At 41.5% G+C, this 23093-nt stretch overlaps 1 protein-coding gene across 1 annotated transcript in view; it reads right to left on the reverse strand.

The window, feature by feature from the left end:
- LEMD3 (LEM domain containing 3) overlaps positions 1–21981 on the reverse strand; it is a 50596-nt gene extending 28615 nt beyond the window's left edge. The window contains exons 1-2 of the mRNA XM_056340040.1: positions 20356–21981; positions 1070–1107 (exon numbers count right to left, since the gene is read on the reverse strand). Coding sequence (XP_056196015.1) covers positions 1070–1107; positions 20356–21901 — 1584 coding nt within the window. The 5' untranslated portion in view covers positions 21902–21981. The remainder of the gene's footprint in view (positions 1–1069; positions 1108–20355) is intronic.
- Between the last annotated feature and the right edge of the window lie 1112 nt (positions 21982–23093).

Consider the following 23093-nt stretch of genomic DNA (forward strand, 5'->3'; position numbering starts at 1 on the left):
GATATGTGAAACATTTTTGTGACCAAATTATTTTCTTAAATTAATGGTCAGACCACCCAAAGGAACTGAACAGCATAACCTCTGACAATCAAACATCAAGCGTGGACCAGGATTACTAGGGAAGAGTACACAGGAAACTCAGAAGAAAGTAACATACAAAACAGGTTCTCAAGCTGCTGTATCCAGTGCACAAGATGCATTCCCTCTGCACTACTGAAGTCATTCTGAAAGAATCCTCACAATTTACTCCACAAAATTAAATTTGTTCAAAAGATTCAGAAACATTTTCTACTCAAGAAACTAGCCAAGGCTGCCTACTTAAAATACACAATTACTCACTTCTGGAGAGCTCAATCCTAGACAAAAATAAAAAACCCAAACAACCAACAACAAAAAAAAAATCTCACACAATTATCTTGCAATACTCGATTATATATGCCTAGCAAAAGCATATCGGTATGTTTGTAGTCCAGGCAGAAAGTCTGAAGGCCAAAGGAGAGAACCACCAAAACGCAGGCTGCAGAACTAAGAATAGTACCGATACCTTCAATAGTAACATCTCAAAAATGGTTATCCCAACATTCCAGTTGAAAGAGTAAATATAGGAACAAGTAACAGAATAGAATCAAAGTAAAAAAAAGACTAACTCGTTAATCAATTTTCTGAAGGAGGCTAACCCTTGCTCTTCTGTGGCACTAAATAAGATCCTGGAGTTTCAAGTCAATCATCTCTTACCAGCTGTCCTTTCAAGGCTGGGAAGCCAAATGGTAACAGTAAGAGACAAAAGTTTCAAGACTAGATTTATTAGTTAACACCACAATTCTTCCTCATAGCTCCACACCACAAATTATGTAACATTGTTTTTATATAAAAAGCAACCAGCATGCCACATCCAAATCTTTTAATCCCACTTATATTGCCAGAGATGAAAAACAAAAAGTTAAAACAATTGCAACAAACCTGTTAATCTCATTCAAAACATTCTGAAACTGCATCCTTCCAAACTGATCAACATTGTTTTTATACAATCATTTGACATACTAAAATCTCAGTAAATGGGTTTACTTACTTCTATTTTTTGCAGTTGTTCACTGAAGGGATTCTTGACTGTCAAAAAAAGAGAAAAAATTAATTCTGGAGTCTGAAAATACTAAAAGGATATACCAACCCAGTAGCTTTATGACAACACTGTAATCTTTAGATAAAAACGCATCCATAATATGAAAAATAACAATTAGACAGCTATTAACCTGTGCCTTAACTCCACATTTGATACTGTGCTATACTACCATTTAGGTTAAACGAGAATCTTCTCTCCAAATTCCACAGCTATTTCCATGCAAACAAAACTCTGACATTTGCCAAACTCTTGCTTTAATGACTCAATTGCATTGAAATCACAGTTTGAAGGTTTTACATTTAGTGTACAGTTTAACAAGGTAAACTTACTTTTTTACTAAGAAATAATCTTTACAACACAAAGCTCTACAACTCATCAGCATTTTCTGTTTTGACAGAAGCAAGAGATGACATGCTGAGAGAAAGTGCAGTGTGACTAAATGACCATTCCCTCCTTTCTAAATAAAAAGTTTCCACAGCTCCCAAAAGCACAAGTTTATCTATTATATTCTTCTTGGCTACAAAAGGAAGATAAGTTGAAATCAGAGAAGTAATTTATGCTATGCTTCCGCTTAAGACCAACCAGTTGGTAACTGAAAATTTAACAAAGCAGGAAGCAATCACCATTAAAGCATACCGTCTTGCTTTTCTAAGCCACAAACACGTTTCACCCACAGTTTGACTTTATACAGAAATCAGCAGTTCTATGTGCTATTCAAACAGTAAACGAAGCTTCTACTGACCACACTTGAGGGAAAAGAAGAGAAGAGGAGGGAAAAGAAAGCAAAAAAATAAAAAGAGTACTTTTCACTACTTCTAGGTCTCATGCATTTGCATACAGAAATCTGGAAGAAATCTCAGTCTGGGAAGAATTGCATGCATTTTGAAATCCTGCAGTTCAATTTCTACACCAAGGCACAGTAGAAGACAAACACTATCTTAAGTACCGTCCAAAATACGTAATTCCATTTACATGGTGTAATTACCCCCACACACACACAGGTATTGCAGCTAGTTACATAGCATTTCTGCTTGCATCCAAAGGTAACTCAGCAGCAGCCTCTGACAGAGCTACCAACCTGACTGCTTACAAGGTACTACCCACGCGTAATGATACTGACAAAGCAAGGGCTGCCTCCGCAACAGTCAGCTGATCCACAGTATCCCGACTCCTCAACCATAACCATGATTAAACTGATCAGTTAATTTAGTTATAAATGGGGAAAATAAGATCAAGGTGGACACACTAGATCATATTCATAGCAAGATTTCTCATTTAGGAGAAATGGAGGATACAAAAACTAAGGACCAACCAACTTATAAACCAGGGGTCCCCTAACCTTCGCTAAATGTCATCACATCCAGATAAGTAACTGGGGGAAAAACCAAGATTTTATAACAAACAAAAATAATTATTTGTAAAACAATGTGATTTTTATTATCTGCACAAACTTCCATAGCACTGTCGGCAGGAGCCAGATGCTAACCCACTTCACCTTCGTCTTGAAAGGCAAGTTTGAAGTGGGGATGACTACCATTTCATGGCTCCTACATGCAGCAATGGTAAGGAACTACAATTACAACCAACAAATTATGTATAAAACAGTGGGGCAATGAAATGCTTTCTGAGTGAAGAAGAAAGCTTGACTCTCTGAAACTTTGCAACCAACAGTCTGTCCACATACCCGAGCTCAGAAGAAAGTTAAGGGTGCTACCTACCCAACAGCAATAAGCACTTCAGCTTCCTGACAGCAACAGAAAAAAAACCTACAGAACCACCCAAACACAGGGACTGGTTTTCACAGACATCTGAATACTTGATTCAGATTTCAGATTTAATTAAAACTAATAGTAGCAAATTTTGTTCAAGCACTCTTGTAAACCAAGCCCTATACCACTTCATGATTTCATTCTATAGATGCAAATTCTCAGACACTGCCTACTAGATTATCAAGCTACCAACTTTACAAAGCTTCTATGTATTTCATTCATTAACTCAACAGAACATTCCCGGCACACTAAACTTTTAATCTAAATAGCCTAAAATAGGATTACAGAAACACAGCCAAGGCTCTAGATGACTACCAGCCTCCCAGTTTGATCATTAGTTATCCAGACAGGATAATTATGGTCTCTTCCCAAGGTCAATCTTATTGAGCATACATGAAATCTTGATTATATTGTTTAGATGGAAAGGGGCAGGAAAGGGGGGCAGGCATGAGACGCAACAGTGCGTAGATTTCAGTATACCTGACAAACACATTTTAGCTCTGATGAAAGAGCCACGGTACAAACACAAATGCAGTATTTCCATGCCTGCAAAAATGCAAACAGAAAACTGTCAGCTGCAATTCTACATATGCTGGAACAGCACAGAAATGAAGGCAATGGTGTTAGACTTTCCCAGCACCACAATCCCATTGCAAAGCCAACCTCACATGTGACCAACTTCATATTCTGATAAACCGGAACACTGAATTCATGAAGCAAACCAGATGAGATGTCAACGTTTGCCTCTCCTTCACAAATACGTAGTGGTTAAAGTGACAAAGGGAAAAAAAAGATGACTCCAAAATTATCACAAAAATTTGACAGTCCTTGTAATTCATTATTTTAACTCACCCTATAGGATTTCCATGAAACCCCTCTGAAGTTAGTGATTTTATGGCAAGTTTAGGATGCCTGAAGGCTTAAGAGGCAGGCATGCTAAATGCAACTGCAACAATTATCAGCTGCATATGCAATTAACAACTGTTAATTAATCTGCACCATTTACCACACAACCTTGAGTTAATACGGCCACTCCTTAACTACTTCAGTAACTCCTCTGTTCTGAATCCACCCTTCTTTCTTTTGTTCGGGATCTAAGATCTTACCAAATCCTCCCATGTGCTCCAGCCACAGATGTAGAGTTTTCACTATATTTCATATAGTGATATATATATATATATCTCAATATATTACATAAACATTATTCATACAGAAGGTTTCTTGACAGTTCTTAAAATACCCAAATTTTAAAAGAGTAAGAAGTTTTCCTCTACCAAACTAAGCATTTTTAATAACAAATTACAAAAAGTTTTTTATATGAACGTACCATACTTCCAAAGCTCCTCTTTAAAAAGGTTCAAGAGCTCTACTATACAGCAATAATTACCAGCCTTGCAAGTAGTCTATTTTTATAAACTTTAAAGAACCAATTCTCATCTACTTATACTACAGAGCTAAAAACCATAAAGATAATTTTCCAAAACAGGAATCTCTTTGACTGTTGTCTCAGGGGGTCTTCTCTCCAGATTAGCCAATGAACTGACAACCACATCCACTGCCCTCCAAAACAGAAGGGTTGCAACAAACCAGCTGGACGCAGCAATCTTTGTCCATTAGAACTCCACAGACAGCAACAAAGCCATGAGAAGCATAGCAGTTTTACCTGGTCACACATGAATACTAGCTGCAGGATAAAAAAAAGCAAGAGTACTTTCACAGAAGAAAGATCTCAAAAACTTGACAAAGGGAACCACACCAACTCCCCCAAAAACACTGTAACAGCTAAACATTCTGCTTCAAAGTTTGATACATTGGGAGAAGAGCTTTACTCCTAGCAAGGTGTAATGATAATATAATAGGATTATTTGGCCAGACATAGAAGGAAACAAAAAGTAAGTACACTAAGGGACATAGTCTTCACACAAAACTTGATTTCAGAACAAGAAAGGATATGCTATTTAAATTCCATTTAAGCAGTTATCTTATTTAAACACTAATAAATCAAGAACAAGACAGTAAGATTACCAAAAAGCCTGCAAAAGAAATCAAAGCGGCATACAAATATTGTTCTGGTTAACAGAGAAGTCTGCTAATGACCCTTAGAAGTACACGCTAATTAGTAATTTACACACATTACTGTTGGGACAAGCTGTAAATGATGACTTGCAGACTACCAGAATTCCTCAGAACGGCAGAACTGGTCTGTCTCAAATAACAAGAAGTCACCAATACAAAGCTAAGGGTCACAGCACGGCTCCAAAGCGTTCCAGCCAAAGCTGTCAACACAAACACATATACCAAGCCATCTCACAAGAGATGCTCAACTTTAGGAATCTAAGTGCAGTCAGTGTCAACATACAAGGTTATTTTTTGCTAAAATACAGAAGGTTTCATCTTTAAAGTAACAATAAAGCCACTCATCATCATCACCACCACTCACTTTCCACCCTAACACATTACTAAGAGTTGCAGACAGTCACAGTATTTACAGGGCTTTAGTTTTCTTGAGTAAGGCAAACAGGGAGTACAGAGTGGGATTTCTTCTCTTTTTCAAAGCATGGTTTAACAGACATGAAGTTGCAGCCTAACTGCAGACATTCACAAACATACAAGTCAGCCTCTCTAGTCTCAATGACACAAGTTCCAAAGACTGACAGCTTCACAGGCAGTCATACACAAATAAAAATACCTTTGCTTGGGACATAAGCTAGAACCACATCATTAACACAGTACCAAAGTAAGGGATTCTGTTACCTTCTGGTCACCAAATCAGGATGCCAGAAAGTAGCTAATCTTTCCACTACAGCTATCTCCTATGTACTGTGGTACTTTGCCCTGAAGCGTTGCTATTCTTACAGTTTCAGTATTTAATACACTTCAACAGATAACATCAAAACTGAAGTATGAAGAACAGTCACACCACGACAAAGCAAGGATTCAACTAGCCCAGAATCCTGCCTCCAGCAGTAGCAAGTTTTACTCTTTTCAGAGACACCTGTTCCTAACTGGAGGCAGGAAATCAACAGAACAGTGGCAAGAATGAGTGCCAGAGCATAAGCATGTAAAGTATATGCTGATACTCCAACAGAATATTCTCCCAGCCATAAAAAAAGGATCTGCACCTCAGAAGCTTCCCAAGACAGACAGAAGTGGCTTGCCTTCCCCCCTCCCTGCCCTAAATTATCAACTCCGATGTATTTTTCCCTACCAATTTGTCTAGTCCCACATTAATCCCAAGCAAGCTTTTAACTGCAGCAACATATGGTCACAAGGAGTTCCACAACTTAAACACGCATGTGTGAAAAGCCTGTTTCTCTGCTTACTCTGAACTTTTTAACTTGAAAAACTCTTCCTTATACTAGAGGAAACAGCAAATAATCACTCTATTCACCTTCTCCATAATACTCATGCCTTTACTTCACTCCTCAGTCTTTCCGTTGGTCCTCACTCTTCCACACTCATGAGTCCTATTGCTCCTTGCTATGAAAGCCGTACTACGCTTTCGATCATATTACTACTTTCTGAACCTTTTTGAAGCTCTGTTATGTCCTTTCTGAGGTTGGAGAACAGAGTTGGACACCATTCGAAATGACGGAGCACCACAGATTATTAGCGCCACACTGATACTCTCAAATACCCTCTCAAATATACTTTGTTCTCAATTCACTTCCTAAAAAATAGAGAAAGCTGCCATTGATTCCTTTTTGACCTCTACTGAATATTAAGCTAACTTAACAGAATCATTGTAATGCCACAATCTTTCTGAACATAGAGATAATTTGATTTTATAAATGAAAAAGCAACTTTCCAATGCAATTTTAAGGAGCTGTAAAGCCACAGCTACAGAAACAAGAATGATCCCAATTAACCAGTAAGCACTTTATTTCTCAGTGCAATGATACCAAAAGTGCCAAATATCATCCACACGAGGATTCAGCAACTGCACTGCAACACAGGCTTGCACACACCAGCAGCTTGTGCAGAAGCAAGTATGTTCCTCCAAATAGAAAAGTACTTTCCTTCTCCCTAACCACCACGTCAAAAGCAGACTAATCTCAAAACAGAAACAGTATTTTTTCCCACATTTGTCCTGTAAAGGAGTGTTCAGTAAGGGAATAACCCGATGCTTTCCATTAGAACTTACTTCATCAAAAAAATAACATTAGCTGGATAATATATTGTTATCAGAGGAAGCAACAATACTGGAAGCACAGCTACCTGAAATTGGTCTTTAGCCCAGCCTTTTTATACATGACTTTGGAAACAAGTTCTCAATAATTTTACAATCCAAGTATTTTCAACATTAACTAACAGATTCTAAAAAAACCCTCTAAAAACAGCTGAATCTTTCCTTAACAGTTCTTCAACTGCCTCAGTTTAGAGAGCTTTTATTGATAATTTTTCCCCAACGTGAATTAATTCTGTTTATGAATAGCTGATATAAGGGTTTATATTGTAACCAAACTATTTCATAATTATTTTTTTTACATAACCCACCTCTAAAATAATTAAACCCACCATATCTATGACAGAAAAATGTGTCTGAACTGACATGTCTATCAGCCCTGAAAATAGCAGTCTTCACTATTTTAGGTAAAAGGGTAGGAAATACCAGAATTTCTCTTTGGAGTTCTTCACTGCTTCTTAAAAAAAAAGAAACCTCTCTGTATTTTAGCTGTATCACCCTTTCTAGGAATGCTTAAATCTACTCCTGCCTATTTAAATACTGGTTAGAGTAGATCTGAATGTTGAAAGATGCTCTTAAGAGAGTCATGTCAATTTGGCCCATATTTAAGAGGAAACACTAGTGTTTTGGAAGAGCTGCTCATCAGATTATTCAGTTTCACAAAAATAAAACAGTAGTTTCATTCTAGTACTTGTATTAATGACTGAAAACCTAGAAATCATAAATTTTGTGCTTAAAAGCTTAAAGAAAGATATTTTAATCTGTAGTGCCTGTAGAGATTCCCAATACTGCAAAAGTGAAACAGAATAGCTAGCTGTAAGTCAGTGCTTCAGAACACCACCTTTTTTAAGCAAAAAGCCTTATAAAATAAACCCAGAAGTGAAACAGTTGCCAAGACATCACAGCTGACCTTAGAGGAAGTTTTCACTATATTACTGCTCCATAAATACTGCTGCTGGCTAGAATCTACTGTATTGAAGTGCCCATTTCAAACAGAGCTGATACCTCACATTCACACCTGCAAATACTAACAAAGAGACTGCCTTTCTTTCTGGTCTCCCATTTCCTAAATATAATCATCAACCATAGCAAGACTCTGGGAAGGAAAAAACCAAGGCCTACAGAGCTATGTAACAGACACCACTTTACTTCACAGGAATGAAGTAAAGGCATGAGTATTATGGAGAAGGTGAACAGGGTGATTATTCGCTGTTTCCTCTAGTATAAGGAAGAGTTTTTCAAGTTAAAAAGTTCAGAGTAAGCAGAGAAACAGGCTTTTCACACATGCGTATTTAAGTTGTGGAACTCCTTGTGACCATATGTTGCTGTAGTTTCAAAATGAAGACTATGCAACCTGCCTGTGTGTATGAAAAAAGCATGGAAGTTCATTTTTTCTGCTAGAAGACCCTGTGAAAATAACTATGCAACAGATGAAGGAACAAGTAAAGAAGCCCAAACAAGAACCAATGCAACAACACCAAGAAACAGAACAAGCTTTAGAACACCACTATCAACAAGAAAATACTGCCTTTTAATTCCTCAATTTCATAGACAGATAGGAAATTTGAGCAGAAAAGATCTGGGCAGTGTTTCATACCCCTAACTCAGAGAGGCACCATCAGAAGTAGCAAGTGCCAGTCACCAAACACTCCAGACAATACTTACAGCTGCTACACCCACCCAGGAACTGGTCTTCACCCCAGATGGTACTTCCTCTATGCCTACATTGACCTCCATGAAGCATACTTATTACAAGGGCAGACTTAAGCAAGAGCACATTAAGGTGCTACATTATTTACAAAATCATTTTTCACGATCTGTGTTTCTGGAAAGATAAAACAATTCTTACAATGAAGTACCCTCCAGTTTTATTTCTACCACTGAAAGGAAATGTTTTACAGCAACAGAATTTGCACACACACTCTTTCACATTGCATTACAAAACATACTACATTTCAATGAATAAACAGCTGTCTGTATTCTATTAGGAAAAATAGCTCAGGAAAAGTGTATTTGCCATGCATTTTAAAACTTAGGTAATACTGCATTCCTTGCACCCACATACACACAGACTCCATTGTAGGTTAGTGTTTATACGTAGGAAAAAAAGAAAGAAACCCCACACTAAGACTGCTTTTATCAGCAGTTGCAAAACATTACCAGGAGATAGTTAGACTTCAGACACCTACCAGCACTTTACAGCAGGTAGAGAATAACTTTGTTTGCAAGAGAATCAAAATAGGCTTTTGTAACAGTTCTCCCTTCTTCTGTGTTCCCTCCCAAATATTTTATCTCCTTATACTCTGTAAGGTCAAAAACCACCTACAACTTCAATAAACTAACACAAATAAAAAAACCCACGAAGATATTCAGCAGCAGGGGAAACCACCTTGAAAACATGACAGCACAGGAAGCTCAATGTTAAATTAGGAAGTGGTCTGCTTTCCTCAAGGTCCAAAGTTCAAGATGGAGTACAAACTTGCAAAGCAAATGTTATTAAAACACTGATGGTTTAAGAGTCATTGGGAATCTGCAATTAAATATTAGATCTACTGTCACTCTGCCAGGGGACCCAGTCTGGATAGAAACACTCCTGTGATCTTGTACAACCAGAAAGGATTCCTGTCTTGAAGAGCTTCCAGTGTAAAAATATGCAGTTATAACCTCTTCGTCCAGACAGACTTCAGCTACAAAGTATCAGTAATATACTATTACAATATGAACAGTTTACAGCATCTAAAGGGAGGGCACTGATAGGGTAACTCTTAAGAGACCCTCAATCATGAGAGCAAAGACATTAACAAAGTCAAGATAATGATCACATAGGGATTTTTCGTACTTAAAACTGGAATTATGCTGTGCCTCTGTCCTTTTGACCACTCAGCATACGTTGGTATATCACTGCTTGCTGCACTAAGAGCAGCAGAACTGCTGAACAATCATCTATACAAAGCCTGAACATGGCAGTAAAACTCTGCCAATAGGTGCCCTAGCATATCCGGGGGAGAAAAAAGAGCTTACCCTATGCAGGACAGAGAGAGGTACCTGCTAGCAGGTCTTTCTCATCATGAGAAAGATGAACTTTCACAGAGAAGGCAGCAGCTAGCTTACCAGAAGTATCCATATTAGCTAAACAGAAGAAGGAAAACTGCCTACCACACAATAGCAGAAGTTTGCAGAGCTCAAAACTAGGATAAACTCATCTGTAATTCAAGACATGAACACCACTACTGGAAATTAATAAAAGTAGGCATTATTCAGTGACTTCCATTTTTACTCAGCTGGACTAAGACTTTAGAGAGCTGACTAACCTTCCTGGCTGTCTACCTTACCAGCTGCATTTGTCTGATTGCATAAACTGGCTGGTTCAAATAAAAATTATCTGATGGGAACAACTGGACTACCACACAGCCATACATCACCATTATCCTGAGATATATGCCTTGCCATTGGCTCCTATACTCAGCTGAAAAGTCTGCTTGAACTAAGACTTCCAATGTTATAATTGTTCATTAATTAAACAGGTTATGCTTATTAGTTAAAGGATTACATCATCATCTTATAGATTAAGCTGATGAATCTTCTAGAAGTACTGTGTGCACTTTCCCTTAACTAGGTGGATCTACAGAGGAGAAAGAACCTATCTTGGCCACACAGAAACGGGGGGCGGGGGGGGGAAGGATGGAAAGGAAGAACCAGTGACTCTTACTGAGATCTCAAAAACTGGGGACAATTAAACCTTACCACACCACTGGCTATTTAGATACATAAGAACTCTGTAGTACATAAGTCACTACATAGTAGTACAAAAGCTAGGTACTTTATAAAACAAAGTTTACAAAACAAGGTAACTCTCTGTCCTCAATCCATTTAGCTCATACTTAAGGAAGCATAGCTGGCTACGCCAAAGTTTAAGAAGCTCAGTACATTCCCAACTCCTGAACAGCAAAGAGTATCCCATGCTCAGTTACTGCCTTACAGAAGGGACAGGCAGATCCTGTTTGGCTCTCGGTCTTCAAATCACCAGGGCAGCTCCTTATCAGGGCTGCTACTTTCCTGCATTTTCCTTTTACATTTGCTCTCCCTCCAAAGGAATGACTTTAGTACCATGCATCCCATACAGCAGACCAAGTCTGGATTTAACATCCCATTGTAGGGGTTTTTCCCCTTAGTTCATGTGTACTTGTACTCAATCTGCACATTTTTATTGCCAGTTCATAAGCAGCACCTTTAGCTGAACGTCAAGAGAAAAAAGTTACAAATCAAAAAACGCATTAGCCACTGCATTGTCCATTTCCACAGTACACTAACACAGTACAGCTCAATGTAAACAAGCTAAAAGAAAAAAAATAATCTACAGCATTTCTTCAGGGAATACCACCTTTGATGGAAGTCAAACTTAACAGACACCGGTCATAATACACCTAGGATTACCAAGTCAGACTGCGTACACACCTGCCCATTCTGAATATATGAGCTCTCAGCAGTACTTCTTAAAAGGCTGGTATTTCTGGTTTTCAATGAGAAATCAAAAACTACTAGCTCAAAGGACACTGTACAGACAGTACAACTCGCTCCATTTTATTTTTTTCTGAGTTTGTACCAAAGTATGTGTTTGATATTATATACAAAATATGAAGTAGCCAAATATGGATGTATTCTTTAGATACAACTCAGACTCCCCATCTCCCACAGTGATTTAGGAACACCTTTACCCAAAGCTGCTTTTGCATAAGCAGTACCTCACACCCTCATAGACAAGAGAAACAAAACTGAAAAATAAGCAGTGAGACTTGTCCCTTCTCCAGAAGCAAATCTGCATTTTCTCAGCTAGGCAAAGTCTCCCTAGGACAGCATAAAGTTCCTCTGACAAAAAGAGCACCTTGTCAGCTTCTTCTTTGAAATACACTATGTCTTTCACATCCAGAAGCTTCTTTGGGCTACACATCAGGTGCAAACCAATACAGAAACAGACTAGGATGAATGTGACATTATATTCTCCTCTTCCTTTCAAGATAGCACCAAGAACTTTTATAAATCATTTTCTCTTTACCTACAAAGTAATGGTAAACTATTTCCAAGGAATCTGCAGGAATGAGAAACAGCACAGGCAAGTTCGTCAGACTAGCCCTTCCCAATAATTCGGTTTGACTGTGGATTACCACAGCCTGAAAGAGGCCTCTCAAGGATTTGTCACACATGCACCACCCAGTCTGCTGCTCAACAAAATTAACAGATACTCTCTTTGGTCATCTGAAGCATGACACCTGAAAAAGAACAAACAGTCCACTAAACTTTTAGTTATAGGTCAAATGCCAGAGATTAACAGAAAATTTCATGATGAATGTTTTACCATTTCCCAGAAAGTATTCTAAGAAAAAAAAAATAACAAACAAACAAAAAACCAACAAAAACCACCACACGCCACAACCAAGAGCTGTTTCAGGCAACACTAACAAAGCAAAACAAAAAAAAAATCCCCAAAACAAAAAAATCACACATCTGCCTTCTGATATTTGAAACCTCTCATTCACAGTAAATGCTCCATTGCTCAATATCTATTGACAGGTTTCAGATTCATTCTAGCTAGACTTCTGTTCTCTATGACCAACAGTACCTACATATTCAGATAAAAATTTGTTTGATGAAGTTCTGCTGTGAGACATGGAAATACTCAAGATGAGGGGCTCATGTTGTGCTTGATGATACCGAACAGACACTGGGATAAGAAGTATTACCGAGTGTGTGTGCTGTGGAATGTTTTATTGTGTAACTACATAGTGAAATGATAAGTATTGAGGAGACAGACAGTTAAGGTGAGTGGCTTGATACGTGGCCTATTGAAAATATCCAAAAGCTAGCATAAGCAGTTCTGAAGTCAATGGACAGTCTGAGGCTTCTCCAATACGGAATTCAGAGATTTAACTGACCTTTAAAGAAACGCTTTTCTGTGGAGAAAAGGAAAATTAAGATCTAGATAGATGTGACCTTAAAATCTAGTCTGGAATAATACTACATTTATCCAACTTGTCCCAGCAGTCCTCCCATGATAACGTTTTATTCAGTCCACTGCCTAGCAAGGACAGGTTGATGCTGCATTTATCCAAGACACCACTGAGTCCAAGTATAGAAGTTTCTTGTATTTTAAAATGATGAAAAGGTTAAGGGGATGTGACCTGTATATAAACCCTATATGAAGGCAACTGAATAAAAACAATATGAAGGAAGACTTAGCAGGTATATAAAATTTTCTAACAAGCCATCTTCCAATTTTTAATTAAGTAAATGGCCTTCTCTAAGACAGAGAAAAACTGGCCTAGGAACTGGTCTACAATCCTTTTATTCATGAACAGACCTTTTTCTCACTTACCTAGCACAGCATCACTAGAATGCAATGGATCTTCTAGACTACTTACTAAGTTTTAATGCCACTTCATTCAGTGTCAGACCTCTCTCTCTCATGGGGGGAGAAGAGGTAGGGGCTTAAACAGCATTCTATATCAATTCAGTCTCACTCAGAGTTCATTTAAAGCAGCTAAAGGAATTTAAGATTCTAAAAAGGCAGCTTTATTCAAGATACCCGTGTTACAATATGACCCTCAGTAAGCAGAAAATTTGATCCTTTCCTCTGCAAAAAGACAACTCATCTTTGCAAAACACCAAACATAACAGCACATCTCCCCCAACAAACTAGGCCCACCAGGCACTTCATGTTTGCCTGTTTCACAGTTTGCATGCCTCCACACTCACTTGCCCCTTACCCTCTCGCCCTCCACAGTAACAGCGAAACAGCACTAAAAAGCATTGTGTACAGTACAGTAGGAGTCAATATCAGACATTACAAACTGGAGCAAACCTTCCACACAGAAGGAACCTATATGAGATTAAAGTTGTGCAGTGATTCTTTGATCTAGCCTTGTATCCATCAGTATGCATCTTTCCATCAGTAACACTCCTGCTTTTCCAAGTTTTTCTAAATCAGAATTCCTCAGTGGACAGAAGCCATCAAGGTTACTTTGATCAGTGGCAGAGTTACATCATGTCCTCATTTATTATAATCACAGCAACTCTCCCACAGCTCTAGACCTACCAGCAGAAACTGTAAAAGCCAAGAAAGGAAAAGTAAGGCCAAAGATACCACTACTGAAGTCCTTAGCAAACACGCAAATCCCCTCAAAAATCACTTTTTCTTCTTACATATCTAGATTTCACAATCCTTTAACCAGTCAACTTACTCCCCTCAACCTACCAGAGATCACAACAGACAATTAATTCTACCACAGAATACAAACACTCACAAGAACTTTAAAGGTTTAAGAAATAAATGCCTCATGATTACAACAGACTCTGTGCTTCTCCACAGCTTTGGAACAGCACTTTTATCAACAAAAACTGTTGTACTTGCTTAATTTACTTGCCTACATTTTTCTATTAAGTGACTAAACTTCCTCAAACAGAGCACTCTGACCTGTTCACGTATTCATACTATTTCTGAGGCACAAGCCTAGAAGCATGACAGGGATCAGTTCAGTATGACTCTAGCACTCCCGCCAGCTTAGCTGGGTAAGCAATCATGCCAAAGTTTTGTAACCTACTGCTCCCAGATGAAACAGAGATGTCAACAGGAGTTAAATGTACATGGTTTTTTAGAAGCACAATTAGTCCCCAGGAAAGACTGCAGGCCTGATTCTCCTCTTGTGCTGAGATACTTGAGGATTATGAAACAATGGCAAAGTGGAGCTCCTACAATGCTAAATTTAAATCCTTGGGTATTGTGGGCTCTTCCTTAAAACATTGCCACTCTATCCATTATTGCTGTATGTATCTGTCCTAATCAGAAAGACATTTGTATTGCACTTGCACACTATTAGAGTTGGCAGGGGTTCTTAACATAGGAACATAAGTGCTTTCCCACTCTTCTCTAGTCTGCACTGCTTTATAAACATGACATTGCAAACTGATCTGCTTTCAGATCCCCTAGATCACCCTTTATTTTATTCACATTAGTAACCAAATTTTCTTTTGAGAAAAATACCATGCGCTATGGAATGGAATGCAAACTTTCTATTAGTTTTTGATACCTAGTGAAAACAGATCCTGCTACAGCTCTTCTGCAACCCTGTTCCCCATGCAAGTAATTTTAGTTCTGATTTCCCATGACTTCACAAAAATGCATGGCCTACAAGAGTAATGTTGAAAAACAATTGTAAGAACATATAAAGTCACGGCATAAGGCAAGTTTTATGCGTGTCTGCAAAGAGCAGCACATTTAAAGTATGAATGCCAAGTAAATTAGTTCTAAATATTCTGAAGTATCAAACACCACCATCTACTTAAAAACAGTAATTCTGAAGTTGCGTCATTTTGTTTCAAATACTGATGAGCAATTTTCATATTTATACCTTATACTAACAGAACTGCTGCAAAGGTAAACAGTTTATTATCCTTTAGGAAGTATCTGAAGTTGACAGTTAAGATGAATTATTTTGCACTATGTAACAATTATTTGGAATTTCATGGGTACAAATCACAGCCAAATTTGATACTCATTTTCAAGAATGAAATATAAGTATCAGAAATGTATTTCAAGAATATATTTCTCATATACCATAAGGAAGTCTAGAGTTTAAAAGCATCAAGAATCCTAAGGAAATTGTAAATATTGTGCCTGGCTTTACCTTATAAAGGCAGCCTAAGGTTCTTCAGATGTACTGACCTTGATCCAAAACTCAAAACCCCAGAAGTGACATCAGCTACAAGAGAAATTAAGTCTTTAAAATACACATCAGGATTTTCTTTTGTATCAACTAGAAGGGAAAAACTTGCTAACTAGAGTTTAAAGCAATACACAGAAAGCAAATAGCTACATGCTACTATGTCGAAGAAGTTGTTACATCTTTAAATACAAGTCAGAGTATCACTTGCAAAGTTCAAGCAACATTAATAGCCAGGCAACACGGGATTTCTCAAAATATTTTTGGTTTGCTTTTTCCCTTTACTATCTTCTCTTCTATAAATATTTCTTAGCCCAAATTTATTTTCTTCCATTGAAGCCAACACTGTCAAGATAACAGACTCTTCTGAGAAGGTGACCTTAGAAGGCAAGTAGATTTGTAAGTTATCTATGAAATACCACAGCACTTTAACAGTAATTTCCAGGCCTGTGATTTAACATTCATCTTTTTGTCTTTTATACAAGTTTAACTTCTTAACAATGAAATTTCCTGCATAAAATCCTATAGAAGTTTTAACAACCAAGGGATTTAGAAGTTGAGAACAAAGCAAAATCAATGGAATAGAATTAAACTTAGAATTGTTATTTACATAAGCTTCCACTTGCAATGTAAGCAACTGCTAAGTCTCCCTACTCGAACACAAGTTGTAGCAAATAAAGTAAGGATTATCCTCCCAACAGTTGTTTTGTAACAAGACCAAAATTACTACCAATACATGTCACTTTAAATTCTTCTTAGGAGAGGCTTTTGAAACAAGACCTACCTGAAAGTTTCAAGATTACTTTTTTGTTGGGTTTTCTTGAGGGGGGGGGGGGGGGGGGGGGGGGGGGGGAGGGCGGGGTTTGCCACATCAACTACTCCTCAGGCAAAATACTGTAGCAGAAACAGTGAGAGTAACTTACATGCAAACTATTTCAGATTACAACCTTAAACAGCACCTGTACTAATGCCCTCATCTTTCAGAAAGCAAACCAGACCTGAAAGCAACATCTACTGATCTGATATTGTTACCAGCTTTCCATGAAAAATAACTTTAGAACTAAATCCCATGAGCCACCACTTGAGATGCTCAGAGTAATATCACAAAATAAACCCAAATTAGTTGCAAGATACACACAACTCTTCAGGGTTTGAAGAGCCCTAGGAAGTAGACAAAAGTAAAATCTACCATTTTCCTAACAAAATACTATGCTGGCTTTGCAAGAAGTTGATACAATTTCATGGTATTCTGAAGGCAGGTGCAAGTCGAACATGCTTTAAGCAAGGGCCAAATCAACAAAGTTACCAGCATGAAGCCCAAACTTGTTTTTCTTTTCACATACAACACTGACAGAGCTAGTGAGCACAATATACACTTATCCACTAGTTGGTCTTTTATATAAGCTTATACAGAGTAGTTTAATTTCAACAGTTTAAGATGCTTTAGGAAAAGCCCCATAGATACTATTTGCATTTTAGTCCGCTAAATGCCTAAAAACCTTACCTCAAGTGACCATATGCAGGCAAGACACAGAAGAATTAGCCTTATTCCGATTTGTCTTTGAACATTTAATACCACATGTGTGGAAAAACTAAAGCACTTCATAGCTGTTTCAAAGCTCTGAATAAGAAATCATTTGAACAGTATGCATGATATAAACCTCTTCTGAAGTTTTCTGCTTACCACTTCTCATCTGTATTATTTTACCTGGCCTAAATTCAACCTCAACACCTAGTTTTAAGCCTCCCCCGTTACACGTATCTCCTCTGTTCTCAGATTACAGCCTGACAAATACTACAAGTGCTGATACTGGATGCACTTTGTGATAAATCTTTTCCATGTCACATAATACCACTTTATTTTGATTGAATTTCATTTTAGGTAATGAAAAATTAAGACAACCAACATTATGCTCATTGTGCATCACTCCCTGCAAAGTCAGGATAACAAGCCATCCAAATACACAATAACTGCTTGTTTTCTTTCCTCACAGTAACTATAATTATGGAGATGGGCAGAGTCCAGTAAGTGCTAAAACAGTTTATGATACAGTTTGAAGTTGAAAATAACTGAGTTTTTCACAATCGAATCACTCTCGGCCAAGAGAATCTTAGCTACACCCATCTAAAAGACAGAAAAAACTCAGTAACCAATCACTTAACTGAAAGGCTATTTCTCGAGATTCACACATTTTTATCAAAAAATTATAGCCTATCAGTTCTACCTCTATAAAGAAAACAGACAATACACCCACACAAGCATAAGAACTAAAGGACTCTGATGATGTTTAAACTTGAGGACCATCTAACAGAAAACAGTGCTCTTTCCTTTCCCAGTAGCAATCAGTCTTTATTGGCCTGTCTTGTCTGTTCTTGCCTGTTCTACAGGCCTACCATATTTTTGATGCATATGCCCCTTTGAGAAGTAAGAATTTAGCGAGCATGTGCTGAGCATGTGGGCAGGGAAACTCCGTTCATTCCCATACTACTTAAAAGCAGCAGCCTGCTCCTCTTCCTATCAAAAGAGCAAGCCACAAAACCTGCTGTTTGCTTCTTCCAACAGTCCCTATTCCCTCTGTTCACATTTGTCAATGTTGCAAAGCCTGGGGCTGCAAGGAAGGAGGACAGATGAAATGTGAGTGCCAGTGCCAGAACAGTTCTTCAGGTGCTCCCCTGAAAAGCGAACAAATAGGAACAGGCCCAGAACTGGCTCAATTGAACTACCAAGCAACCCTGGGCTACCAGATCATTGGCTGGGCAGCCAAACCTAAGCAAAAGGGCAGAAGAGAACAGTTTTCCCTGTATATCAGTTCTAGTTGAGTTAACTTCTTAAGAGCAATATACACAACACAGTGATCCCACATGCTCTATAGGAAAGTTCACACATTCAAAACCAAGTTTTCTTCCAAGACAAAAAGTTCAGAGTGGATTTCTCTTCACAGTATTATTGCTATCTGCATAGCTAAGACATCCATCTTTATCAATCAGCATGGCAGGCAAGTTTTAACTCAACTACTGAATCTGACAGTCAAAAAGTTTAACCCAGCAGGCTGACAGACCTTCTCCCCTATTAAAATCATCACATTTCAAGACCAGAAAAAAAGTCTAATGCATGTTAGTAGAATTACACAGCTTATCAGTACGTAAGAAAATTTATGTATGTCTCTAGAAGTTATGGCCAGAAGTTAACCACAGAATATGAGTAGTTCCAACAGTCACACTACACTATCTAATTTTAGCTCACCCGCCGCCTATGTTCACAACCTTCCCAAAAACCAAGACTGAACGGTATTAAGAGCCACGTGGACAGCAATGAAACCAGTGCAAATGCTTAAGTCCTTGCTGCTACTGTCCTTCCTAAACACTGAATCCTTTACCCCCTCCCACCAAGGAGCACAAAACAGAATTAAGAACTATTCTGTTACCACGATGTAATGAGTAACATTTGAAACTGAAAAGAAAAAAACCCATCCCACACTGCTATTTCTGCCCTGTAACATGTAGCAGAACCCAATCTAACAGTGGGATCACTCCTTACAAGGCACTGTAGACGTGTCCACACATGAGTATATAAATCCTCTACCATCTATACAAAGAAATATATACACATGCATACACCCCACACACCTTCCTCAATTATTTCAAGAAAAATGCAAGTCCCCAGGAACCTTCTAATGCTCTCACATCCCCAAACCAGGTTTTTGCATAATTTTTCATTGCTCCTGATGGGAAATTAAGACAGCAACGGCATGATTTTTCTTTCTGGTGTTACAATCTCCACTGTCCATTTCAAAGCAGCCAAGAATTGAATTAGCATGAATCACCACCCTTAGGTGGTACGTTTCCATTTTTGTATGCTTTGTGAAAAGAAAATGGTAGTTTCTAAATTCATTCCAAGAAGTTACTTTCACATATGAAAGAAGCTCCCAAGTAATTGATTAAAAAAAGAATGCTCTGAAATTCAAACTAAAAAGCACAACAGTATTTCACACATACTATCAACTAAATTTAGAGAAAAGTACTTATTAGAAAACAATACACAATAGGTCCAGCATTCACTGCAGTTTGTTGTAGTGTGTAACATCATCTCAACCTAGCATCTTTTTCAAGCCTCAGTGCACATAAATGAAAACAACCTGTTTTATTACCAAACAACTACAGTCAAATCTCAGCCCTGCAGGAACCCCAGGTATCTAAGTGTGCACAATTACTTCTGTGAGATTAGCATGAAGCCTTATGTTATCAATTCTCTACTAACCGTAGATCTGCTTTATTGAACAAAACACAAAATTGCTTTGTGTAGAAAACAAGGTATCAACAGATTACAGCAGGGAATGCCCGGATTTGAGTTTATCCTCACATGTCTTGCAAGCTTATTATAACAGCTTGAAAGGTATGTATTTAAGGAAAGGCAGTATCTCTGTGCTCCATCCTATATAGAAAGATTATACCAATGTGGAACCCAGAACTGTTCCAGTCAGGGATGTCTGGGAACACAACGGTGAATTAACAGTTGTATACCCAGTTGCAGAAAGCAACTGCTCTTACCCTTCACCTAATACTTACTGTTGGCTCCCACATCCTCAGCTACTCCAGAACCTCTCATTCTCAGGTATGTGAATCCCAGTATCAGAAAGAACAAGCATGCAGCAGTTAAGAGGAACATGGACAGGTAATGTGCACTGAAGCCTCCAGTGGTGGATACCTCCTCTCTTTTGAACTGCTGGAGAAGCTCCTCCTCGGGCTCTGAGAGATTCTTCTTGTAGGTGTTTTTCAGGTAGGTATGATTTGAACCCGTATGATTGGAGTGGTTGAGTCTAAGAGAGGAGGTGGTTCCACCCGAGGGAAGGCTATTAGTAGCTGAATAGATCCTGGTTTCCACGCTACAGCTACCAGCAGCACCGCTGAGAACATGATTATTGGTCGCTTTCCTAATGGTGCCTGGAGGGTCAGTGATTTTACTGCTGTCCACGTCCGTGAGCGGCGGTGGCAGCAACAATACTGCAGGGGATTTCTTAGATAGGCCAATGCGGTATCTGGGGCTGGGAGGATTAGAGTCCAGATTTTCACATCCTCCTCCTCCCCCCGCCGCCGCCTCCTCCTGATTTCTGCCCCTGTCTAGACTCCCGGCAGCAGCCGCCTCCGCCGCCCTGTCATTCGTTACGACTACACCAGCACCACAGCCTCCGCCAGCCCTTTCTTGGCCCGTCTCCATCACGCCAGCGCCGGCTGCAGCGCATTTGCTTGTTATGAATGGAGCAGGAGACTTGCCGAGGCTCCGTCTGGGCCGGCGAACTGCAGGCTCCTCCTTCGGTACCTGCTGCTTGGCCCTCGCCCCCGCCGCCTCCGCCTGCTCCTCCTCCTCCGAGTCGGAGTACTTGTCCCTGCTGCCGCCGTAGGAGAGGAGCCGGTTACCGTTCACGGTCCGGTTTTTCCACCGCAGCTGCTCGCTCTCCTTCTCCTCGTCCTCCTCCTCCTCGTCGTCCTCCCCTCCTTCCTCGCCGCCGTCCCCGGGCTCCCTCGCACCCTGAGCCGCCGCCGGTCTCCTGGCCGCCGCCCCCCACCAGGCGTTGGGCTTCCGCCGGGCCGCCTCCTCCGGGGGGGAGCTGTTACTCACGCCGCAGGCGCCGGGGGGGGCGGCGGGCCTCAGGCCGCGGAAGAGGGGTGAAGCCCGCTCCCTCCTGCCGCCGCCGGCGCCGGCCTGGCTCCGGGGACTGGCTTCCACATCCGACTCGTCCGAGCTGAAGCCCAGCAGCACTTTGCCGCCCCCGGCAGGGGGTGCTGCGCGGCTCCGGCCGCTCCCGGCGGCAGCCCCGGGGAGGTAGGGGTGCTCGGCGCCGGCCAGCCGCGCGACCACGCCCGGGGCCGCCCGCCCGGAGCCGCCGCCGCCGCTGCCTCCGCCCGGCGCCGCTCCGGCCCCCGTGTTATTGTTGTTGCTGTTCCGGGTCTTGTTGGCGCCGCCGCGGGCCCCGGCCCGCTCGTCCTCGCGCAGCTTCTTCAGCTTCTTCAGGTAGACGGGCCGGGTGCTCTCGGTGACCGGCCCCGGCGAGAAGCCGAAGCGCCTCAGCTCCGAGAAAAGCTCCTCATCCGTGAGCTGCGCGGCCGCCGCCATTTTCCGCTCCCCCGCCGCCGCGGCGTTTCCTACCCACGCGCCGCGCCGCGCTCCCCGCCGGAACTGACGCGTGCGCACTCGGCTGTGGCCTAGACCTGCCTGTCACCCCGCGGGCGCCGCCCGCCGGGGCCAGACGGGGGAAGGGGGGGCGGGGGCCGCGCGGCGCCGGCGGCCCCTCCCCCACCCCGCCGCCCGTAACGGCTGGCGCGCGGGGGGGCGCCGGCGGCGGCGCGTGCGGGAGACCTCAGGCCGCCGCCGCGGGGAGGATGGCGGGGCCTCGCGCGGCGGCGGCCCGGCCCGGCGCGTCCCCCTCGGCCGCCGGATTTGCGGCGGGGGGCGGTGAGGCGGCGGCCCGAGGCGCGCAGGCACCCCCCCAGCGGGCGGCACCCCGCAGCCGCGCGCCCGGCCGGCGGGAGGCGTGCCGCTGGGGGTCGGGGAGTCGCGACATACGTAGCCCCGGCGGGCCTGGGGGCGGCCGGGTGGGAGGTGCGGGAGGCGGCGGCGGCGGGGGGTGTCGGCGGAGCTGGAGGGGCAGGTCTGGTCGGAAAGGCGCGGGTTTGTGCACGCCTCTGGCCAGACGTTAGAGCGGGACTGCCGGCTGCGTCCCGGCTGTCGGGACACGCTGCGGTGCGCGATGCCAGGCCCATCGGGCACCTCCCCGTCACTCCGTGCCCGGGTTACAGATCTGCCCTGAACAGCCCGCGTGCGCACCCTCCTTGGGCCCTTCCCCGAGGTGGCGGGCGGCTGCGCTGGGCGAGTCAGGCACCAGGACATCACAGCTGTGAGGAGACACGAGGTGTGCCGGCGTGCAGGCAGTGGGAAGCTGCATCCCCACTGTCAGCGGCTGAGCACCACCCTCCTTAAGTTTGCAATTGCCGGGACTTAACTCTGCGCAATTTTATTTTTTTTTTGGCACAAATACAGTCTTTCAGATACATTGCGGTTGAATCTGCCCATCTGACTATATACACAAATACGCACTTGTCAGAATGATTGTGCTAACGTAAAAAGGTGTCACACTGGCATCTCTCAGAGTGTGAGGTGTGCACTGGCCCTTCTGGATTGGCCCTTTGGCCACAGAACCTCATGTGGAGGCTTCAGAATCTTCTGACCAGCATGCCTCTTATCTGTCCACCCTGAATGACAAAACCCTGGGCTTACCTACTGCTTATCACGTCATAAATGCAGGAGG

This window comes from Falco biarmicus, chromosome 5 (genome assembly GCF_023638135.1).
Source record: "Falco biarmicus isolate bFalBia1 chromosome 5, bFalBia1.pri, whole genome shotgun sequence".
Lineage (NCBI taxonomy): Eukaryota > Metazoa > Chordata > Aves > Falconiformes > Falconidae > Falco > Falco biarmicus.